The following is a 24268-nucleotide window of genomic DNA, read 5'->3' as shown; positions in this document are numbered from 1 at the left end:
AACCAACTCCAAGATTTTCTTCAAAGGGCCAATGTTTGTGAAGTGTTTCAGTCTGGTTTTACGTGTCTTCACAGCACTGAAGCTGCTCTTTTAAAAGTTTTTAATGATCTGCTGTCTAACCTTGACTCTGGTAACTGTGCTTTGTAATTCTTCTCGTCCTGACAGCGGCGTTTGATACAATGGATCACACAATCCTCCTTTCACGCCTTGAGCACTGTGTAGGCATTAAAAGCACTGCTTTGGATTGGTTTAAATCATTCCTCTCTGAGAGATCATTCTCTGTGCACATCACTCGTTTTCCTCCGCAGTGGCCCCTTTGACTTGTGGGGTCCCCCAGGGGTCAGTTCTGGGCCCTCTGCTGTTCTCACTCTATATGCTACCTGTGGTGACTAATTTGACACAAACCCTATATTGTCCAAAGCAGTCACCACTGAGATGTGAGATGTGGAACTATATGGTGGAACTACGGTCAAAAAATGATTTGCTTCCAAACACACCTGAATCCAATTACCTGGAGCCTTGGACTTAAGTACAGCTCAAGTCAAGTCTCCACCCAGTGGCCAGTGTTGGAACCCCACAAAAACAAGCATGTTGGCTCCTACACTACCCCTGGGGTCTATTTTTAGAAAGCATGGTGTTCCTTTCCACTGCTTTGCTGACAATGTACAGGTGTATCTGCCATTAAAGGCCCTTACCAAGGACTCTATTCAGGCAGTGCTCAACTGCCTGAGTGATGTAAAAATATGGATGGACTTACACTTCCTGAAACTAAATGAAAACAAAACAGAAGTGATTCTGTTCGGTTCCCCTGATCTGACTCAGGTCCTCGCCAACTCCCTTGGCCCATTAGCACCTTACTTACAGCCCCATGCCAGGAGTCTTGGTGTGATTATTGACGGTGCTTTTAAACTGGACAAACAGCTCAGCTCTGTGGTATGGTCTAGCTTTTTTCAGCTGAGGCTTTTAGCCAAAGTCAAACCTTACTTAAGCCAAAAAGACCTGGAAAAAGTGATTCATGCTTTTATTACATCTCGTTTAGATTATTGTAATTCTTTGAATGTCGGCATTGGCCAGTCTGAGCTCAATCGTCTGCAGCTTGTCCAAAATGCAGCAGCTCGTCTCTTAACTGGGACAAAGATGCATGAGCACATAACTCCAGTCACTGCACTGGCTCCCGGTTAGGTATAGGATTCATTTTAAGATTCTTTTAATTGTTTTTAAATCTCTATATGGGCTGGCCCCAGAATACTTGTCTGACCTCATTGTGGTCCACCAGCCATCCAGAGCCTTGAGGTCAGATAACCTGATAATCCTGGACATTCCCCGTTCCTTTTTGAAATCCAGAGGAGATAGAGCGTTTGCAGTTGCGGCCCCCACTCTGTGGAACTCCTTACCTTTAGCTGTGCGCACTGCGAACTGCCTCTCAACGTTTAAAACTCAGCTGAAGCTTTTAACAGTGTATAACAGTGTATATGATCACCCTAACTAGGTCAAGTTTCACTCTATTGTCTTTGACACTTAATGCTAATCTGCTCCTCAATAGTTGGGTACTTTAATGGCCTCACTCATGCTCTCGTCTCCACTTTTAACGTTACACTGAGACAGATTATGGACATAGCTGGGCCTGAACTGAATAATGTAACAGCAGTGACCTCTGCCCTTGGTCTTCGGTCGGCACGTTTCATAGAAAGAGTGCTTGGACTGTTGCGTCTCAGACTGACAAGAGAGGAGAAAGAGATGCTGCAGGACTACTGGAATAAAAAGGAAGTGCCCGATGTGATCCGTTTCCTGAAATAGGACTGACAATGGAATCTAGTGCACCAAATGAACATTTTAAAGTGACTGATGATAAATGTTTGAACTTGTATAATGTTAGAGGTAAGGGTTTGGTTTTAGTGTGTGTTAAAACAATAAATGAAAATGTTTAGAAGAACAGAGTCGACACCAAATGGAGAAAGTGGCTAAAAGTGTCTGACAACGTCAAGCCAGTGTGGCAGGTTTTTTTTATAAAAGTCCTCTAAACAAAAGATCTGCTGATCTGCAGTGGAGGATTTTAAATGGAGCTATAGCCACGAACTCTTTAGTGTCTCGTTTTAACCCTTCTGTGTCTAATGAGTGTTTTTATTGTGGAGCTGCAGAAACCATTTTTCACAGTTTTTCAGAGTGTGTTCGACTGAGAGATCTGTTTGGGGTTTTAAAGAATGTTTTTATGGGTTTTAAAGAGTCCTGGTCCATGACAGTTTTTATCGTTGGAACAGGGTACAAACGCAGTAAAATGGAAACTTTTAAACTTTTTGTCAGAACAGGCAAAACTGGCTATCTATCTTAGCCGGAAAAAAGAGATGGAGAACAGGCAAGGGAAGGAAGTCACTGACCTCTTCCTGTCTTTGGTGAGGGCCAGAGTGTGGGTAGACTTTAAGTTTTATTCAGCTATGACTAATTTTCCAGATTTTATTGAAACATGGTGCTATGGAGCAATTATCTGTTCAGTAAAAGAGGAAACTCACCTTCAATCCGTTTTTCAGCATCTGAAATTCAATTGTAATTAAGGTTTTTCTTTTTGTTGCACAGTATGTTGTTAGTTGTTAAGTAGTGTAAATAAAGTGTTTTTGTAAAATCAAATCTCTCACTCTCACAGAAACACACACGTGTCACGCTTGTTTGTTTATGTTTGTTACCTGTAGTTTAGTTTATAACAGTTGTTTGTTTGATTGAGTTTCATTGATTAACTTGATGTTTCTTTGTTAAATAAATTCTGTTATAATTTAAAGAGCAGTTGTTTGTGATTAATGTGTATTTGCATTGTGACTTAGGCTGGGTGAAAGGGCTTTGTGTTCGGATTTCACACCTTCAATTAAATATAGATTATTAATTATTGATGATAGTGGTATTTAATTAATCAATTTGAGACTGATATTTGTAATATTTTGGTTGTTCCCTGATTTCAGGGTGGTGCCCCTATTGTTGGTCAGGTATTCGCTCCTGAAAACCCCAACACATGTGACCCCAACGACCCACAGATGACTGGGGGAGGTGATGACTCGAGGTGTAAGTAGGTCAACGACTCAGCTAACGACTCTGATGAAAATCTCAATGTAAGAAAATTATAAATGTAATGAGAGCAATAGCTGAATAAGAGTGGGGAGCTGATAAAAGATCACTCATGTACATATATAGGGCTTTGATGAGGTCAACTATAGACTATGGGTGCTTTGTGTACAGAGCAGCAGCCAAAACTCATTTATTAAAAATACATAGAGTCATTCATAAAGCACTGAGGATGTGTGCTGGTGGAGTGAGATCAACTCCAATTCAGGCATTCCAGGTTGAGTTCGGAGAAGCCCCCTCAGACCTGAGAAGTGATAAACACATGCTAACATATTGGAGTAGGTTACATAGTGATAGTACAAATCCTGCTAAAAGTGTAATTGAAGATTGTTGGGAATATCATTCTTTTAAAGGTAATGGATTTGGTTGGGAAATAAAAGCAAAAGTAAAGAAATATAATATTGAAAATATATGCATGAAATCTCCTATTCCTATCAGTAATATTCCTATTTGGATGTTTCTGAGGTAGATCTGAGTTTATATATATATATATATATATATATATATATATATATATATATATATATATATATATATACAGACGGATCTAAAGACGAAGAGGATAGGGTTGAGATAGGAATAAGCATACCATCAATAAAAATAAATATTGGGAAAAGATTACCTGATCAGTTGTCAGTTTATACAGCAGAAATGATGGCTATTATTATAGGACTTCAATGGGTGGAGAAAGTGAAACCAGACAGAGCAGTATGTTGTGTTGATTCCTTATCCGCCAGGATAAATGATGATTTATCACTGACTAACTTTTAAATATACTTATGATTCAAGGAACACACACAAGACATAAAATCAAACTAAATGGCACCCTTTTCTCTAACGTTGTCACTCTTAAAAAAATTAACTCTTAACTCTCCGGTCTCTTTCCTTCAAACACTGCCAGACACTACAGAGTCTGAACCTACCACTGTTGGAGGGAGGTTTAGAACAGTCCCAGTGGAGCTGGCCTTTTTAACACAGTGAAGCAGCAAAAAGCCAAAGAGAGAAATCATACCAGAACAAATATTCACACAATTGAAGGGTTTGTTTCTTAAGTATGTTCAGCTGTCATTGAGATTTTATTGATTTTGTATTCTGACTGCAGGATTCTTATTGAGGATTAAAGGTCTTCAGTGAACTCAACCTGGACCTGATCTGACTGTGGTCACTCTGCATCAGGATCTGCTGAACTCCTTTTCTTTACCAAAGAGACTTTAGACTCACGACACAAAATAACACAAGTAGATGAAAGTCTCTCTCACTCTCCATCAGTTTATTTATTACAAGGTTACACATGAGCTGTGTGAAGAACTTGAGCTACCCAACACAGCAGCCTCCAAGGAAACAGAGTGACAGAGAGAAGAGAAGATATCAGGAGAGAAGATGGATCCTTACACTGTAACTGTTTCATATAAAGCCTTTACATTCAAACATCATAGCTGCTCCCAACTTACTGCTTCATATGTCAGCAACAACACATCAATGTCAACAAAGTAGAGACAGATTTCTATGAATAGAACTGTCTGATATCCCTTTATAACAGTCGTTATACATCTGTTAGTCAATACATACTGATGAATACACATTAGTCATGTTGTTCACTTGTATCATTTTGGATATTTTACCATTGAACAGGATTAGCATTTCTCTTCAGTGTGAATGATCATGTGTCTGGTGAGACATCCATAAAATCTAAACCTTTTCCCACACTCAGAGCAGCTGAAAGGTTTCTCTTCAGTGTGAGCTAACGTGCTGGGTCAGATGTACTTTAGAATTAAACCTTTTACCACACTCAAAGCAGTAGCAGGCGTTTCTCTCCACTGTGGATTAACATGTGTCTGGTCAGACTTCCTCTTTGGGTAAATCTTTTACCACACTCAGAGCAGTTGAAGGGCTTCTCTCCAGTGTGAACCAACATGTGTTGGGTCAGACTTCCTCTTTGGGTAAAACTTGTGCCACACTCGGAGCAGTTGAAGGGTCTCTCTCCAGTGTGAACCATCATGTGTTTGGCTAGGTCTCCTTTTTGATAAAATGCTTCACTGCAAACAGAGCAGCTGAAGGGTCTCTCTCCATTGTGAACCATCATGTGTTTGGTTAGGTTTCCTTTTTGATTAAATAATTTACTGCAAACAGGGCAGCTGAAGGGTTTCTTTCCACTGTGCACTAACTTGTGTATGGTCAGACTTCCTCTTTGGGCAAATCTTTGACCACACTCAGAGCAGTTGAAGGGTTTCTCTCCACTGTGAACTAACATGTGTTGGGTCAGGCTTCTTCTTTGGGTATATCTTGTGCCACACTCGGAGCAGCTGAAGGGTCTCTCTCCAGTGTGAACCATCATGTGTTTGGTTAGGTTTCCTTTTTGATGAAATGCTTCACTGCAAACAGAGCAGCTGAAGGGTTTCTCTCCACTGTGATATAACATGTGTTTGGTTAGAGTTCCTCTACAGGTAAAACTTTTACCACACTCAAAGCAGTAGCAGGCGTTTCTCTCCACTGTGGATTAACATGTGTCTGGTCAGACTTCCTCTTTGGGTAAATCTTTTACCACACTCAGAGCAGTTGAAGGGCTTCTCTCCAGTGTGAACCAACATGTGTTGGGTCAGACTTCCTCTTTGGGTAAAACTTGTGCCACACTCGGAGCAGTTGAAGGGTCTCTCTCCAGTGTGAACCATCATGTGTTTGGCTAGGTCTCCTTTTTGATAAAATGCTTCACTGCAAACAGAGCAGCTGAAGGGTCTCTCTCCATTGTGAACCATCATGTGTTTGGTTAGGTTTCCTTTTTGATTAAATAATTTACTGCAAACAGGGCAGCTGAAGGGTTTCTTTCCACTGTGCACTAACTTGTGTATGGTCAGACTTCCTCTTTGGGCAAATCTTTGACCACACTCAGAGCAGTTGAAGGGTTTCTCTCCACTGTGAACTAACATGTGTTGGGTCAGGCTTCTTCTTTGGGTATATCTTGTGCCACACTCGGAGCAGCTGAAGGGTCTCTCTCCAGTGTGAACCATCATGTGTTTGGTTAGGTTTCCTTTTTGATGAAATGCTTCACTGCAAACAGAGCAGCTGAAGGGTTTCTCTCCACTGTGATATAACATGTGTTTGGTTAGAGTTCCTCTACAGGTAAAACTTTTACCACACTCAGAGCAGCTAAAGGGGTTCTTTCCAGTGTGAACCAACTTGTGTTGACTGAGATTTCCTCTCTGGGTAAATGTTTTACCACACTCAGAACACATATATGGTCTCCTTTCAGTCTTTATTTTCTTATTTTTTAAGTGTAGGTCTGTCAGATTTTCTCTTGTCTCATGCCAATCATCACTGTCAACAATCTGAGGTTCATCAGTGTCTTCAGTCTTGACCTCATTCTTAGGAGTGAAGGGGAACTTGGTGGTATCAGCCTCCTCCAGTCCTTGAAGCTGACTGATCCACACTTCCTCATGTTCTTCTTTAATGTGTTGGGGCTTCGCTCCCCTCTTGTCCAGAATGTGGCTCCACTCCTGCTGCTCAGATGGAAACTCTTCTTTACTCACCAACATCACCTGCAGCAGTTTTCTTTGTCGGTGGAGCTCCTCTTCGTATCCACTTGTTGTTGTCTGTTCTGATATATCTGTGATAACCGCAGCGAGCAGCCGCCGTCTGAAGAGCTCTTTAAGATCCTGAAACCCAGACATCTGACCCCACATCCAAGACTCCCAGAAGGAAAAGTCAAAGCTTGATCCAAAGACAACTGGACTGGTTGTAGATCTTGAAGACGTTTCACCTCTCCTCCAGAAGGCTTCTTCACTTCTAAACTATCTGGAGGACGGAGCTAGAAATATAAGCCTCTGTGGATCATTAGCATACCAATGATCAAGGATGACTCCCATCAGAGTCGTTAGCTGAGTCGTTGACCTACTTATGCCTTGAGTCATCACCTCCCCCAGTCATCTGTGGGTCGTTGGGGTCACATGTTCCAAGGTGGGACTGGGCTTCAGTTGTTTTGGGTGAGAATTCAAAACAGCATTGTAGATAGGTGAGAGATGGTGATTCTACAATTCACTTAGCAACAACAACATTTTATTTTTTAAAAGACTTTATTAATCCCAGAGGGGGAAGTTGTGGTTCACAGTTTGTTGTTGTAGAGTCATGCTTCTCACACACACAGGCCTGAATCTCCATTATTGGAGAGATGTCAGTGCGGCGGCTGCCCCACTGGAAGCATTGGAAACCCCAGACTGAGCAACTGCTGACCCTAAACACATCAGAGAATAAGTACAACACAAGCAAGGATCTAGAAAAGAGGAAACAACGTCAGGAAGAGCAAACGATCAGCTTTAAGTCTGATTGGACAAACAGGGGCTGACAGGAAGTGACCACAGGCAAAGCAGAACATTGACTGCAGTTCTTCAGAGCTCTAAGCAGAACAGAAACCATCTTAAAGTCATCGCCACAAAGAGAAACCATCATCATCTATGGAGAGCATCGTCCTCATTAAGGTCAGAGGTATTCTTGAAAGAGTTGGGTCTTTAGCTTTTTCTTAAAGGTGCAAACAGACTCTGCAGATCAAATGAAGTGTGTTAGTTTGTTCGACCACCGGGGGGCGACAGAGGAGAAGAGTCCAGTTAGAGTCTTAGGACCAGATAGATAGATAGATAGATAGATAGATAGATAGATAGATAGATAGATAGATAGATAGATAGATAGATAGATAGATAGATAGATAGATAGATAGATAGATAGATAGATAGATAGATAGATAGATAGATAGATAGATAGATAGATAGATAGATAGATAGAGTAATGAAGGTTGGATCAGACGCCTTTCATTGGCAGAGCGTAGAGGGCAGAGGGAGTGTAGAGCTGGATTATAGATTTTAGGTAAGGAGGAGACGTTTCTGTGACTGTGGACAGTGGAGTGCAGAATCCTGTCCTGACGAGCTGATGAAGTATGTTAGTTTGATGTTGTAGTAAGTAGTTAGTGATGTAGTAACAGCTTACATAACTGTGTAGATAATGTGATCCCTACCAAACAAACACAAATATATGCTCACACTAACCCTGGGTTCCTCCTGAGAGAAAGGAAAACGCTTTGAATTGAAAAAGAAGAAACCTTTCAAACGACCCACAGACGACTGGGGGAGGTAACGACTCGAGCTGAAACTAGCTCAACGACTCAGCTACCGACTCTGATGGTCATCCACAGAGGCTCCGCCCACCAGATAGTTCAGAACAGAAGAAGCCTTTCAGAGGAGAGGACAAACATCTTCAAGGGGTGCATCTGAATTACAAAGTGTCAACACAGTCAGTAGACAGTCCCTACTCTCTGTGCTGTATCCTGTTAGTATCTACTGTTCAGTTTGAGAGAACCAGGGCCATGAAAACACATTTCAAAGTTGACACCTCCAGGGATGAACAGGGGGGAGAGACGAGGAGGAAGTCCAAGGAGGAGTTGAGTCAGACACACACAATAGGTTGATATTTGTTCCTCCTTCGTCTGATTCATTCAGTGTAGAAGGGACGTCATTTGTGTTACCTGAACCGGCCACATCCATCCTGGTTTTTTGTTGAACTTGGTCAGAGGGGCCAAGTGCAGCTGGGCCACTCTGACCAAGTTCAACACGTCATGGTCCATCTGATTCCTTCATTCAAGCAGGAAGTAAAGCTCTGTAAGCCTGTTGTGAGGACATGAAAGAAGTGGAGCAGTGAAGCTGTGGAAGAATGAAAGGATCTGCTCTGTGTATCTTAGCATTAGAGGAGTCCAACGTTTGGCTTCAACATGTCAATCTCCCCCGAATATTACCAGCCCCTTACTCTTTGTTGTTCTAAACTCTATCAGCTGTGAGTTCTGTTCCTGTGTCTGGAGGAGAATCAACATGTAGGAAAGAAATATCTGTGCACTCTATTTTCCAACTCCCAGAACAAATGTGCCTTCTTGATGTCCCATGTTGTTTTTCAAAGCCTACATGGGATTGAATGATTACAGCCACTCCTCTCCGAGCTGTGCTACAGGAGCTATAGTATCCCTGGCTCTTAGTGCTTTTCTTCACTTTCTTATCTGCTCAAATGTGTTTCCTGGAGGAACACTACATCCCCTTCATCTCTCTCCATCTGGAGCCACCTCTTCTTCCTCTTTGCTACATGATTCAGTCCATTCACATTCAATGAGATCATATTGAAGTCCCTCATCATGAGACAATGGACGAGTCCATGGACATGACCGTAAACAGGCAGAATGCAAGCTGTGTGGGCAGGTATGGAGGGGGGTAGGAAAGGTGCTGGGTCAGGTGTGGGGAGGGAGTATGATGAGCCGCCATGACACACAGAATGTTGATGGTTGCCGTGGAAACAGCAGATGTGGTCCTGTTGCTGTGTGTGCTGCTGTGATAAAAACCTCATGTAAATAATACTCAGATACATTAGCTGGTCTGTAAACATTTTCTGGTCCTCAGGTCACTTTCACCCGTTCACCTTGACTACGGTCTAGTCTGAGTTGTGAGGGGAGCAGAGTGACCTCCAATGATTGCTCTTCTTTTTGCTAGTGTTTGGATTGAGTGCCCCCTGCTGGCAGAATTGACACGCTGTGTGTTGAACACAAACAAGCTGAGAGTTTGTGTCTCTCTCCACTTCAGGGACACACACACACACACACACACACACACTGTGCTGAAAAGCTCTCATTACATCCCTCCTTGAAATGCTCATTCTTTTCACACCTCTGTTCAATGTAAATTTTGATTCATCAAGCTGTTTGTAAGAGTGCACCGATAGATGGGCATGTGACCAGAAGCGGACAGTTTTCAGCCTGCTCGGTCCTGACCGGTGAGCAGCCGGTCCTAATGAAGTATATCCAATCAGACGAGCCGTTACACGCCCCACACACAGAGACACTAACAGAGCAGCTCACACAACAAGCTAACATGTGGACAGTGCAGACATGAGATGTCCATCAGCAGAGGAGAAGAAGGTTCAACATCCAGAAGAAGAAACACAGAAGGTTTCCCTCCTCACCTCTCTGTCTATGGCGGATCCACACGTCTGCACAGCCCGTATGTATGTGTGCTCCTGTTGTCTCTCTCTGTCTGTCAGGCTGGGAGAGCGCAGCACGTTAACATCATTAATACTCCTGTAATATCTGTGGAGAACAGAGGGACACTTGAATGATTAAAGCTCAGTGTGTGAGTGTGTTATTCAATAAGTCTGAGCTGATGTGACAAGTAGCTGTCACAAGGCACAAGCTCAAACACAAGGACAACTCACCTGAGTCATCCTCTGCAAGAGACAACCATCCATCCATTTTCTGCCGCTTATCCGGGGCCGGGTCACGGGGGCAGCAGTCTAAGCAGAGACACCCAGACTTCCCTCACCCCAGACCTCCTCCTTACACAATGTTAATTTTTCACAATTTCATGACGTGCAAATGCATTAAAATTTCAGTTTATATTTAACAGGGGCCTAAATTTCATCCCCACAAAGGGCAGCAATAAAAACCTCAGGGAGCAAAGCAGATGGGACATACAACTATATCACAGACGATTTAAATTGGCTTCACATTTCCAAAATAAACGAGACACAGAGCCCCTAATTTACCCCACCTTCCACATGGACTCCCCCTGCTGGCACACTACCACCAGAGCTCACTGCCCTCATCACAGCTGATATCAATCATTTTGATCAGCACTTCAGGCTCAGCCACAACGAGCCAAACCTCAGCCCTGAGGAGGTGGCTGCACTGGAGGAGCTGAAAAACAGAACAAATATTCACACAATTGAAGGGTTTGTTTCCATGTTCCATTTAGTTCTACACACTGAAGGTTATAATGCTTTTCGATTGTTTCTTCTAACAATTTGTGGAGTAAATCCAGAATGACAGACGACATCTCCAGGTGTGTTCATTCAGTTTGTGTTCAAAGACTGCTGCAGTTTTGTGCCCAGTATCCTCTGCACTCTTCTTTCATCCTGTGCATTTTATTGATTTTGTATTCTGACTGCAGGATTGTTATTGAGGGTTAAAGGTCTTCAGTGAACTCAACCTGGACCTGATCTGACTGTGGTCACTCTGCATCAGGATCTGCTGAACTCCCTTTTTTTTTTAGCAAAGAGACTTTATACTCTCGACACAAAATAACAAGTAGACTCTCTCACTCTCCATCAGTTTATTTATTACAAGGTTACACATGAGCTGTGTGAAGAACTTGAGCTACCCAACACAGCAGCCTCCAAGGAAACAGAGTGACAGAAAGAAGAGAAGATATCAGGAGAGAAGAAGGATCCTTACACTGTAACTGTTTCATATAAAGCCTTTACATTCAAACATCATAGCTGCTCCCAACTTACTGCTTCATATGTCAGCAACAACACATCAATGTCAACAAAGTAGAGACAGATTTCTGTTAATAGAACTGTCTTATATCCCTTTATAACAGCCGTTATACATCTGTTAGTCAATACATACTGATGAATACACATGAGTGATGTTATTCACTTGTATCATTTTGGATCTTTTACCATTGAACAGGATTAGCATTTCTCTTCAGTGTGAATGATCATGTGTCTGGTGAGACATCGCTTAAATCTAAAGCTTTTCCCACACTCAGAGCAGGTGAAAGGTTTCTCTTCAGTGTGAACTAACGTGCTGGGTCAGATGTACCTTAGAACTAAACATTTTACCACACTCAAAGCAGCAGAAGGCGTTTCTCTCCACTGTGCACTAACTTGTGTCTGGTCAGATTTCCTCTTTGGGTAAAACTTTTACCACACTCAGAGCAGTTAAAGGGTTTCTCTCCAGTGTGAACCAACATGTGTTTCGTCAGACTTCCTCTTTGGGTAAAACTTGTGCCACACTCGGAGCAGCTGAAGGGTCTCTCTCCATTGTGAACCATCATGTGTTTGGTTAGGTCTCCTTTTTGATAAAATGCTTTACTGCAAACAGAGCAGCTGAAGGGTTTCTCTCCACCGTGATACAACATGTGTTGTGTCAGATTTCCTCTTTGGGTAAAACTTTTAGCACACTCAGAGCAGCTGAAGGGTCTCTCTTCACTGTGAACCAACATGTGTTGTGTCAGATTTCCTCTTTGGGTAAAACTTTTAGCACACTCAGAGCAGCTGAAGGGTTTCTCTCCAGTGTGAACCAACATGTGTCGGGTCAGATTTCCTCTTTGGGTAAAACCTTTACCACACTCAGAGCAGCTAAAGGGTTTCTTTCCAGTGTGAACCAACTTGTGTTGACTGAGATTTCCTCTCTGGGTAAAAGTTTTACCACACTCAGAACACATATATGGTCTCTTTTCAGTCTTTATTTTCTTACTTTTTAAGTTTATGTCTGTCAGATTTTCTCTTGTCTCATGCCAATCATCCCTGTCAACAATCTGAGGTTCATCAGAGTCTTCAGTCTTGACTTCAGTCTCTGATTCATCAGTGTCTTCAGTCTTGACCTCATTCTTAGGAGTGAAGGGGAACTTGGTGGTATCAGCCTCCTCCAGTCCTTGAAGCTGACTGATCCACACTTCCTCTTGTTCTTCTTTAATGTGTTGGGGCTTAGTGTCCTCCTGGTCCAGAATGTGGCTCCACTCCTGCTGCTCAGATGGAAGCTCTTCTTTACTCACCAACAGCTGCTGGACATCTGCAGGACACAGTAAACAAACATTAACTTAGACTGATCAGTTGTGACGGACTTCATAGCAACGCTAGTAGACAATGCCGTTCCCATGGTAACTGTCAGGACTTTCCCTAACCAGAAGCCATGGGTGGATAGATCTATATGCACCACTGTGAATGAACGGACCACTTCATACAACTCGTCATTTCTCACCGGCAGGACGGAGGATTACAAAGCAGCGTCTTACAGACTGAGACGAGCAGTAAAGGACGCTAAAGAGTGTTGAGGTCCAGTAAGTCCAGACTAAAGAGAGTTTAAGTCCAGTAAAGTCAATGATGTTGTTAGCAGGAGCTAACACTGTGACTCTCTGTTCGTCTATGGATGTTAGCTAATGGCTCTGCTCCATGAAACACGTTTCCAGCAGTGAGAAGAAAACCTACCTGCTCTGTGCAGCTTGATTTCAGGTGTTAACATCACCTGCAGCAGTTTTCTTTGTCGGTGGAGCTCCTCTTTGTATCCACTTGTTGTTGTTTGTTCTGATATATCTGTGATAACCGCAGCGAGCAGCCGCCGTCTGAAGAGCTCTTTAAGATCCTGAAACCCGGACATCTGACCCCACGTCCAAGACTCCCAGAAGGAAAAGTCAAAGCTTGATCCAAAGACAACTGGACTGGTTGAAGATCTTGAAGACGTTTCACCTCTCCTCCAGAAGGCTTCTTCACTTCTAAACTATCTGGAGGACGGAGCTAGAAATATAAGCCTCTGTGGATCATTAGCATACCAATGATCAAGGATGACTCCCATCAGAGTCGTTAGCTGAGTCGTTGACCTACTTACGCCTCGAGTCATCACCTCCCCCAGTCATCTGTGGGTCGTTGGGGTCACATGTTCCAAGGTGGGACTGGGATTCAGTTGTTTTGGGTGAGAATTCAAAACAGCATTGTAGGTAGGTGAGAGACGGTGATTCTACAATTCACTTAGCAACAACAACATTTTATTTCTTTTATTTTCAATACTTTATAAATCCCAGAGGGGGAAGTTGTGGTTCACACTTTGTTGTTGTAGAGTCATGCTTCTCACACACACAGGCCTGAATCTCCATTATTGGAGAGATGTCAGTGTGGCGGCTGCCCCACTGGAAGCATTGGAAACCCAAATCCCTACAGACTGAGCAACTGCTGACCCTAAACGTACATCAGAGAGTAAGTACAACACAAGCAAGGATCTAGAAAAGAGGAAACAACGTCAGGAAGAGCAAACGATCAGCTTTAAGTCTGATTGGACAAACAGGGGCTGACAGGAAGTGACCACAGGCAAAGCAGAACATTGACTGCAGTTCTTCAGAGCTCTAAGCACAACAGAAACCATCTTAAAGTCATCGCCACAAAGAGAAACCATCATCATCGATGGAGAGCATCGTCCTCATTAAGGTCAGAGGTATTCTTGAAAGAGCTGGGTCTTTAGCTTTTTCTTATAGGTGCAAACAGACTCTGCAGATCAAATGAAGTTTGTTAGTTTGTTCCAACACCGGGGGGCGACAGAGGAGAAGAGTCCAGTTAGAGTCTTAGAACCCTGTAGTGAAGGTTGGTGATAGAATAATAGGCCCTTTTCTGCTTATAATCAATGTGTTCACTGCAATAAAGTGAAGAACCCAGAGACTCTGTAACTTGTATTCTTGATTCATCAGGTTAACAAACTCTGTTAACCTGAAAGAGACGTCTTCAGTCATTCCTCTCATCCCATCAAAAGAATGCACAGAGAGATTCAAGGTCATTATTTAAAGGAGTCAGATATATATTTACAACATTTAAGAAAAGGATTCAATTTCAACTTTTACCCTTCACTTGGTGACCCCGAAGATGGGGTATGAGGTTTGACGGAGGACGTACATATTGATTAATTTATGAAACATTTTTGAAATATGTTTATTTCAAATGTATTCATTTCTTAAGGTGGTAGAACGACTGCATTGCAGTCTATGGTACAACGTCCAGACTTATCCAGATATCGAGAGGCCTCACAAAAACCAAAGGTGAACACAAACCTTTTCCATATAATTGTGCACATTGGAAAATCTAAATGATCGTTGTCTGGTTTGGGTATAGACGGTGTTAATGTCTAAATTTAGAAAATTTAATCAAGAATACAAGTAAGAGATCGAACAGAAGGCCGTACGAAGAGAAGTCTGTGGCGAGAGACTGGCTGTGAAACCAGGGACGAGAGACTGGTTAGAAAGTCAGGGGCGAGAGATTGGTTAGAAAGACAGGGGCGAGAGACTGGTTGTGAAGTCAGGGGCGAGAGACTGACTAGCAAACCAGGGGCGAGAGACTGGTTAGAAAGCCAGGGGCGAGAGACTGGTTAGAAAGCCAGGGGCGAGAGACTGGCTGGGTTAAATGTTGGGCTGGGTCTTTTCTTCTGAGACTGATTGACAATGTAAAGAAGGCTGCAGCGCTGGTCATTTCAGTCGACAGAGAACTGTGTGTGGGATCATTGGGGAGAAGGTGAATCAGCAGAAGTGTATTAAAACTGTTTGTGAGACTGGGATAGAACCCCCAGTGACTGGCTGCAGTTGTCATTAGGAACGCTCACATAAACAACAGCAAACAGCAGATGATAGAGTTAATAAGACTTAGAGCTGCACCTCCTCAAGATGCAGCTTCAAGAGGCAGAGGCTACTTTATGATGCAACCAAATACGTTCCGGTGTTTAATCTAGAGCAACCATATGTACAGCAGCCATATCACTCTTGTGGGAGGAGTACAGGGTACAACTTCAATCTGTACAGGCGTGGTTACAGGGGATATGGTGGACTTGGCTGGTGTGGGTTTGCTCCAGGTCCACAGAATCAAGGATGTTTTTATTGTGGGACACTCGACCACTGGGCCAGACACCGCCCAGGACAGTAGGCTGCTCCGGCCCTCCCTCACAGGGCCCTCTGAAGCAGCAAGCAGCATGGTTCTTATCAGGACCGGACTCCTAATGGACGAGGAGCCACCCAGGTATGACAGCAGCCTGGTTAAATGTCAAGGGTCATCCAGAGTGCTTTAAGGGAGAGGGTTTGGCAGAGCCCCTCCTCACAATGACTGTTGAATTCATGCAGCTCAGTGGTTGACACAAGACTGTTACTCCACTCTCACTGGTGATGTTTCACAACCTTCAATCCTCATCGCAATGTGTTCCAGTAGTGGAGTTCACGGGTACACCAACGACCATTCCCAGAGACACTTGAAAAAGGGGACATTCTTGCTTTTTACAACTTTTGGAAACCTTGGTTGCAGTCCATCCAGCCTTTAGTCCCTCCAAAAGACCTGTACCACGTTACTTTAAATTCACACTCCCAACTTTGTGTATCACGATGCTTTTGAAGCATATGTTGTTAACTCTCACTGGTGTATTACCTGTCTCTGTATTCTTATGGGCCTAGAGCGTGTTGTAGCTGCTGTTCATTTGACCTCTAACAGATGGAATGGTTTTAATTCTCAGAATATTTTACTCCATTCTTCTTAGATGTTTCTGAAAAAGGGGGTGTTGTTAATGCGGCCCTTTTTCAGAAAAAAGGGGGATATAGACGGGCATTGATGCATAATAATATATGCAGTGGCTGTTGTAAAAGCTCTTGTAAAGACAACACATAGTGTGACTTTCTCCATCCTTATCTAAAGGATTCACCGTGACAAATCTCAGACAAACAAAGTTGTAAATAGTTTTGTTCCATCCACACATTATTTACACTGCAGAAAGCATAAACATAGCTGACTAAATGAACCTTTACTTCTCATACTTGTGAAGAACAAGTCCAGAAATATGTAAAACTAAGGGCTAATTTGTCAAATGTATTTATTGCTCATTTAGAGGTGAGAACGTTTTTTACACGTCTGTTGTTTTAGACATCCAGAGAAACTGTTCCGCTTATCACTGACTAAACTGGAAAAGTAGAAGATTCCCTTCATCACAAAAAGTAAAACTAGATCAGCAAGCAGCAAAAGGTGACATAGATAGACACTTTAATGGTCCTGAAGGAATAATTTAAAGATAATAGTGAGTGAAAGAAGGTGGCAGAAAGTAAAAGTGGTTCAGATGAACCTGTTGGTGGATGTGAAGAAACGAATGTGAGGATGCAGTTAGAAGGATGTTTGTGAAAGTGCAGAAAGAAGGAATTAAGGAAGTGATGAGAAAGAGTTCAGGAAGTGATGAGACAGATGAAGGTGAGAGAGTTTGAGACTGACAGATTGAGAGGAGATTTAATGTCTATTTATATTTTGTTTTTGTTAATGGGGTACAAAAGAATATGTTTGCAGGATTTTCAATTAGCTAGTTTTTATTTTCATTTGAGTGCATTTTTAGACTGACTTTGAGTACTTCAGTAAAATATAAATAAATAATAGTACCTTTACTTGTAATAATATTTTAGTTCTTTTTATGTCTCGAACTAAGGAACCTGTGGAGATGGTGTGAAAGACTGATGGTAGCACACTATGTTTTTTTTAACTTTAAGCCACACGTAACTTTACTTTGTTTTTGGGAAGTACTTTCATTCATTATTCCTCTAATATATTCATATTCAGCGATAGTGGGTCTAAGGGGGACGCCCCTGGATCTCACCAGACTTGAATATGGATTTTATTATGGGGCTCTAATTGTAGTAGTAGCTTCTCTTTCTATGTGTATATGATAATAATAATAAATTAATACTCATTTTTTGTTTAATGATTATTATTGACATGTTTAAGAATGGACCAGGACAGTTTTGTTTTGTTTTGTATTTTTTCTCTTTTTGTTCTCCTTTTCTCTTGTGCTATCTTTCTCTTAGGATTCAGAGGCAGGCGCAGTGATCTCACAAGTTCTCAATATCTTCACCTCTCCAACACCATTGAAATTCCTAGACTTCAATGGCAACATGTGTTTAACAGACGTAAATGATTAATTCCTTTAATGCAGGTAGATTTCACCACTACCAGACCAGATGACTGGACTACACAACCCCAGGATGTGAGTGGTAATAAAATGAAGCCCACCATTGTAAAATTCTCAGTTTGCAGATGAATAAAGGATTATCTTATCTTACCTTATTCAGTTTGCCAGGGCTTATTGCCCTTGATTGCATGTTAATGCTCAGGCCTTGTTATTCCTTGATGTTGTTATTCAGGAACTTAACATTGATGCTTATGAAGAAGAATCTTTTTATATTGACCTCATGTTTAATGAGGTCAAAAGGGGGAGTTGATAGAATATTAGGCCTCTTTCTGCTTATATTCAAAGTGTTTACTGCAATAAAGTTTCATCACCCGATCCAAAGCAAAGGTTTGATATTTACAGTTTGAATGATGTTCGCTTACATTTATATTATACCAGTTATTTTATCATGTTTTATTCCAGGTTTGTGTGTGTTAATAAAATTGTCTGACTTTTCAGTAAGGTGTTTGTGTGAAGAGGGCTTGTAGGAGTGAATGCACATTCCAACATGTGTTTGATGTGGCCCTTTAAACTGAATCACTCACCAACTCAAACATAGGTTTAGTTTAAAGCCCTGAACAGTTAATCACTCACCCACTTTTATATAGGTTGAGTGAGTCTGGATTCTTAATTACCTAAATTGTCTTCTCCTTAAAAAGAATTGGTTACTAGACTAGATGTCTTTCTTATGATAAGAAACAGGCCAGGCAGGATGTGTCTTCCCCTACAGGAGGTGAAAGGATTCGGGAGTAGATGCACCAATGAGAGAAGGGGAACCACTCATCCGAAGACGCATAATTTGGAAGTTGCCCCAATCGCAGGAAGGAAACCGCACATTCTTGAATGCATAATTTGGTTAGATATTCTCTGTCTAATGTATAAAAGGGTTCAGGGAAAGATAGTCAGGGCTCAGACTTCATGAACTGATCCAGCATCTGTTTGTTGTCAGGGACGCGTAGTGTTGAACCCAGAGACTCTGTAACTTGTATTCTTGATTCATCAGGTTAATAAACTCTGTTAACCTGAAAGAGACGTCTTCAGTCATTCCTCTCATCCCATCAAAAGAATGCACAGAGATTTGAGGTAATTATTTAGAGGAGTCAGATTTCTATTAACAACATTTAGGAAAAGGATGAAATAGCAACTTTTATCCTTCAATACCCATGGGTTTTATCGGCTCAGCTTCTGTTTATTCGGCTGCAGTCAATGCACATTTGTCTCAATTAATTTTACCTGGTCCATCTTCGTTATTGTGTTATTGTGACGATATCATGATTGCGTCTCCTACTGAATCAGATTGCATACAAGATTCCTTAGCACTTTTGACTCACCTTGCCTTAGGGGGACATCGAGCATCGCTTGCTAAACTTCAGTTTTGTCAACCAATGGTCAATTATTTGGGTCATCCAATGACTTTACACACATCTCATACAGTAGATATTATTCTGCGCAACATCACCACTATTCTTTCAGGATATGCTATCGTTGATAACCATGACCATTGTGTGGAAGCATATCGATTGCCATCACTATCTGCCCAAGCAGCGGAATTAATCGCATTAACTAGAGCATGTATATTAGCTGAAGGTAAATCAGTTACTATTTATACTGACTCTAAATATGCATTTTCAGCAGCTCATGACTTCAGCAAAATATGGGCCAACAGAGGCTTCATAACTAATGCGGGTAAACCAATTCTGAATTGTGACTTAATAAAGGACTTATTGTCAGCCTTAATGCTGCCAGAACACGTTGCTATTGTCAAATGTGCTGGGCATTCCAAAAGTGATTCTGATATAGCTAGAGGTAATAATTTAGCTGATCATCACGCAAAGGATGCGGCAATGAATGCTTCACTCCCACCTTGGTTAAACACTGAAATGACTATTACAACAATTCCTGATCCACCTTTTACTGTTACAGACTTGATAACTTTCCAAACTCAGGCTAGAGAGTCTGAAGTACAATCTTGGAAGGACAAAGGATGTTATATGGATGGTGATGGATTGTGGAAAGATTTACGTCAACGAATTGTTTTACCAAAACTGGCTTATGACACTCTCATTGCCTATGTACATGGAATAAATCATGTTAATTACAAGGCTATAACAGATTATGTTTCCAGACTATTTTATGCAATGGGAATAGAACAGCATGCCAGAGCATTTACTCAAAGATGCTTGATTTGTGCCAGATGTAATCCACATGTGAACCCACCAAAACGACAACACTTACTTAAACCAGAGGGACCCTTTCAACACTTGCAAATAGATTTTACACATCTCCCACACATCTAATTGATCGATTCTCAAAATGGCCTGAAGCTTTTCCTACAAGGAAAGAAAATGCTCAGACAGTGGTGAAGTGTTTGATGGAACATGTTATTCCAAGATTCGGAATTCCTTATGGCATTAACTCTGATAATGGTACACCATTTACCTCAAGGGTGACTAAACTACTAGCATTAGCATTAGGTATCAAATGGACTTTTCACATACCATATTCTCCACAAGGTTCAGGACAAGTTGAACGAACTAATCGCACAATAAAGGAAAAATTGATTAAGATACATCAATCTCGACAAATGACTTGGGTTGATGCATTGCCTTTAACTTTGTTATCTATTCGATCCATGCCTAACAAAACTACTGGACTGTCTCCGCATGAAGTCTTGATGGGACGACCATTTTCTTTGGGTGTGATAATGCACGAAAAACCAGCTTTTGATCTGACACAATTACAAGAAATGCAACAGACATATGTTAAACATTTGTTTTCTTTTGTTTCCGAGTACTCAAGACAAGTGACTGATGCTTTGCCCTCACCTCCTGATACCCCTATCCATAATTTCCAACCGGATGACTACGTCCTGGTTCGCAGCTTAAAACCAAAAGAAGGCGAGCCACGCTTTGGACCGCCCACTCAAGTACTTCTTGTTACAAGTACGGCACTCAAAGTAACAGGTCAACCACAATGGATTCACGCGTCTAGGGTCAAGGCAGCCCCGCAGACAAAACCGGGAGCTGTGACATTGGTGACTGTGAACCCATCGACTTTACAAGACGTGACAGCTGCCAGCTATGTCATGGACAAGGGAAGTACAGACTGATTCAGAGATTCAAATATTTTAGGAAAAATCTTGTTCAATATCTTAAAATGATACGTGGGGCAATACTCTGTTATTTGTTTTTCTCTTATCTCCTGGACTCACCCACAATTATCCGTAAACGTAAAGAACGCAACCTTGCTCAGGAACCATGCATTGATTCTCATATCTGTCAACTCAGTTACTAATTTGACTATGTTTCAACATCCTGTTAGGAACGTGGCCTTCTACTGTCCTCCAGGGGTTGTGCCAGGGGATCATGCATCATGCAGTCCAGAATCGACCTCTTCTTCAGATTCTGGTTCCATTTCCGACATCAATGATGTGGACTGATTGTGTGATGATGATGCTCTGCACCTTACACCCTTGTATCATTAACATAAGTTGATTGAGGGATTTTAATGACCCCAGATAGTGGAAGGGAACCCACTTCCCTTTGCCATGGGGATACACGTGCTGCATTTCCTATTGTAGGTGACACAACTTTTCTCCTGTTTATGAATAGACAGGGAGGTTAGTATTGTTGTTCTTTTTGCGCGATAGGTAAGATTTTTTTATTTCTAGATAACATGGGTTTTTGTTTGTTATTTTGGATTTGGGGCCGTGTCTTCCATGTCAAAGAAGGATTTAGTCATTTGAGTTTGCAGTTATGTTTTTGTTTTTAAATAATGTCATGTGACATAAAAAAAAAAGAGAGGGATGTGATATGAATAAGTATTACATATTGGTTTCATTTTGTGTTATGTTTTTATTTTATTTACTCTTGTTTATTCATTTTCTGTTTTAGATGTACAGTGTACTCACCATAAGAAAAAGAGATAGCAGAACACGGATTGGGTTTCTCCCTAGAAGTAAGCAATTGAATGAAATATAGGGTTTTCCCACCGGTTCTGTTTAGTCAAATAGTACTCAGGAGTTCTTTTCATCCTAATTTCTTTCTTTGCACTAAAACATCTTGCAAATTTAAGTAAAGAGATAAGGTTTTGGTCTCCTGTAAGCAAGTTTATGGTCTATGAGTTGTATCTGTAATTTTCAACCACTCTTCTAACATTTTTATGTTATTTGGGTCAAGATAGAATAATTTTGATTTCTTATAGATATAAGACATGGACCATACTCTTGTAGAAGGTGATGGTGAGCGCCTGTTATAGGAAAACCAAGATTTGGTTCCCCTAAAGAAAAACCTGTTACATAAAAAAAAGGGGGAACTGATAGTACGAATTTCTGTTGATACGTTCAGTTTGGATACACTTTGTAGAGGTGACTTTGCTGTTAGCAGACCTATGATCTATTTGGAGAAGCTATGACCATATGGGAAGAGAGGATGAACTGTTCCTCAAATATAGGTCTGACATGTGAAGAGTAAAGGTCATGTGTTTCTTCATACCATGTACAGAAGTATCTAAAGTGGGAAGGAATTTGTGACATCTGTTGAACAGTATATAAGGGCTCTGCAACGACTAATAAAGTTGTCTATTTTCTCAGCCTACACAGCGTCTCAGTGTATCTGTCAGAATAGAACCACGGCCGTGATTATGCTGCATTAGTATTTTCCAGTCTGTTGATAGATTCAGCTTTAGGGACAGTTATATTATTCAACTCATCAATCCCTGAAAACATGGTTCAGTATTATCAGCAGGACTGGCCTGTCTGATGAAATAAAGATACTGAGGTGGTGCTGGCATGACCCCGACTTCACCCCCAACAAACTGGATGTTCCTTGCAAGTGATGGACCAAACAAGGCCTCTCCTCTTACTCTTCTTTTTATAACCAGTGTTGTGAAATGTTTAATGTTGAATGATTATTAACACACCTCGTAAGAAAAACAGGGCACCACCTGGCTGACCAGGAACAACTGTATTAATTATGGGAATTAATAAAGTTATTAATTATGAATTTTGATAGTTATTAATTATGAATTAAATCAACCTTATATCTGAATTATGAATTCTGGATCAATCGACTACCTGAAATCACACGAACAAGCTTCTGAGTTTTATGTGCAGAATTTAATGAAAGAAAAGGTGAACAATAACAGAATAATGACATGAATAAAATGCGTTATGAATGTGGAACCAAAATACAGTGACTGATATATTTGATGAAGGTGAACACCAGAAATGATAAATGTTATTATGACGACTTGAGTATGGTATTGTGGTTTAACGTTTGTCTGATAAACATGTTAATTTAGTTCGGGACAAAAAGTGGAGTGAACGGAGGAAAAACTTTAGATTAAAGGATAAACTGAACTGTGGGAAGTAAAAAGGACACGATGTGACACGACCCTCTGCAGGTTTGACCAGCTGTTGAATGCATCTTACTTTGTTGTAGAATCAACGAATCCGCCTCAGAGGGACCGAAGAATTCTGCAGTCCAGAACTGCTTTGACAATTCAGGTCGGAGTCGGTTCTACTGTGCAATTGGGTCGCGTCCTGAGTGTCCAACGGCCTCCCGGAGAGCTCTGAGATTTATCCAAAAGTATTTCTGTTGATGAACGATCGTTAACTTCCTGCTAACTGAAATGGCCAATTCAGTTAGTTCAGATAACGAGATCGTTTAAGAGTCAATGGTGGGAAAAGGAATAATTCCAAAAATGTCCAAAAATGATGAAAAACGGTTTAATTAAAAATGCGCGTGCACGAGCCTTAACGGGAGTTTCTCAAGGCTTAAAGGTGCAGCTGGTTATATTGAAAACTTGAAGCAGAAACGTCGGTTAATAAAATACAAATATTGGATAAAACAAAGTTGAAAAGTTAGCGCGCTAAAAGTTAAAGGTTCCGTCTTGACGAACGGAGAAACAAAGGTTAAAATCCAAAGAGTGTGGAGAGAACAAGAAAAGCAGGAGTTGGTCGCACGCCAACTTTGAAAGAGATCAGATTGTTAACGACCTGCTTGATGACGTAGACGCTTGAACGGGGGATCAACTTTCTACTGATGAATAAAAGAATAATCTTATTTAAAACGTATCGCACTACACCATACTCAAAATGTAATCAAACTCTTATACTGAAGTAACAATGCATTGTGATAACCTTTTAATAAAAACCAAACATGAATCATTATTGAATTCCAGCTTTATGTGGAACGCCAGCTTTACTCTGATAGCTTCAGTCAAAAACGACACAGATGGATTTTTAGAAAATGGAAAAAGAAAAAGTAATATCTAGATATATAATTTCAGATGATAATCTAATTATTGAGAATAACTAACCATGTGAGGTACTTAAAGTACCTTCTACGTTTCAACCTCTGGGGGGCAGTAGTGCTCCATGCCAGTTTTAAACAAGAGCAGGGACCATTTGATGACAGATTGATTTTTTTACATCTTCGCGGTACATTGTCGTATCTGAATCCTGGTTGGATGAAAATGTTTGTCTCAATGTCCTAAAACGGTTTCTGATTAGAAGATGCGTATTGAAATTCTTGGAAGGTGTTTTTCCTGCGTCTTCGACCCCCTTGGAGATCAGTTTGGCGTCAGAGTCATTAACATTGGAATGTCTGTAGAGGGTGTAGAGTCAGAGGGAGAGGG

At 41.3% G+C, this 24268-nt stretch overlaps 4 protein-coding genes across 4 annotated transcripts in view; 2 read left to right on the top strand and 2 right to left on the bottom strand.

Moving 5' to 3' along the window:
* The window catches only part of LOC306818931 (NLR family CARD domain-containing protein 3-like), a 324740-nt gene that overhangs the window by 52998 nt on the left and 247474 nt on the right, over positions 1-24268 (top strand). The gene's annotated exons all lie outside the window — the stretch shown is intronic.
* The window catches only part of LOC306818930 (uncharacterized protein), a 358920-nt gene that overhangs the window by 116722 nt on the left and 217930 nt on the right, over positions 1-24268 (top strand). The window lies entirely within an intron of this gene.
* LOC306818929 (uncharacterized protein) overlaps positions 1-24268 on the bottom strand; it is a 182585-nt gene that overhangs the window by 29997 nt on the left and 128320 nt on the right. The gene's annotated exons all lie outside the window — the stretch shown is intronic.
* On the bottom strand, positions 11044-13575 carry LOC306818955 (uncharacterized protein). Its single transcript, XM_079336708.1, has 4 exons — positions 13510-13575; positions 13117-13409; positions 11208-12700; positions 11044-11122 (listed from the first exon to the last, which is right to left on the bottom strand). Exons 2-3 carry the CDS (start codon positions 13283-13285, stop codon positions 11754-11756), a joined length of 1116 nt encoding a protein of 371 aa, XP_079192834.1. The 5' UTR covers positions 13286-13409; positions 13510-13575; the 3' UTR covers positions 11044-11122; positions 11208-11753.

Source organism: Symphodus melops (genome assembly GCF_947650265.1).
Source record: "Symphodus melops genome assembly, chromosome: 23".
Classification (NCBI taxonomy): Eukaryota; Metazoa; Chordata; class Actinopteri; order Labriformes; family Labridae; genus Symphodus; species Symphodus melops.
The sequence above is the reverse complement of the archived record's forward strand: the minus strand, read 5'-3'. Positions and strand labels throughout refer to the sequence as shown.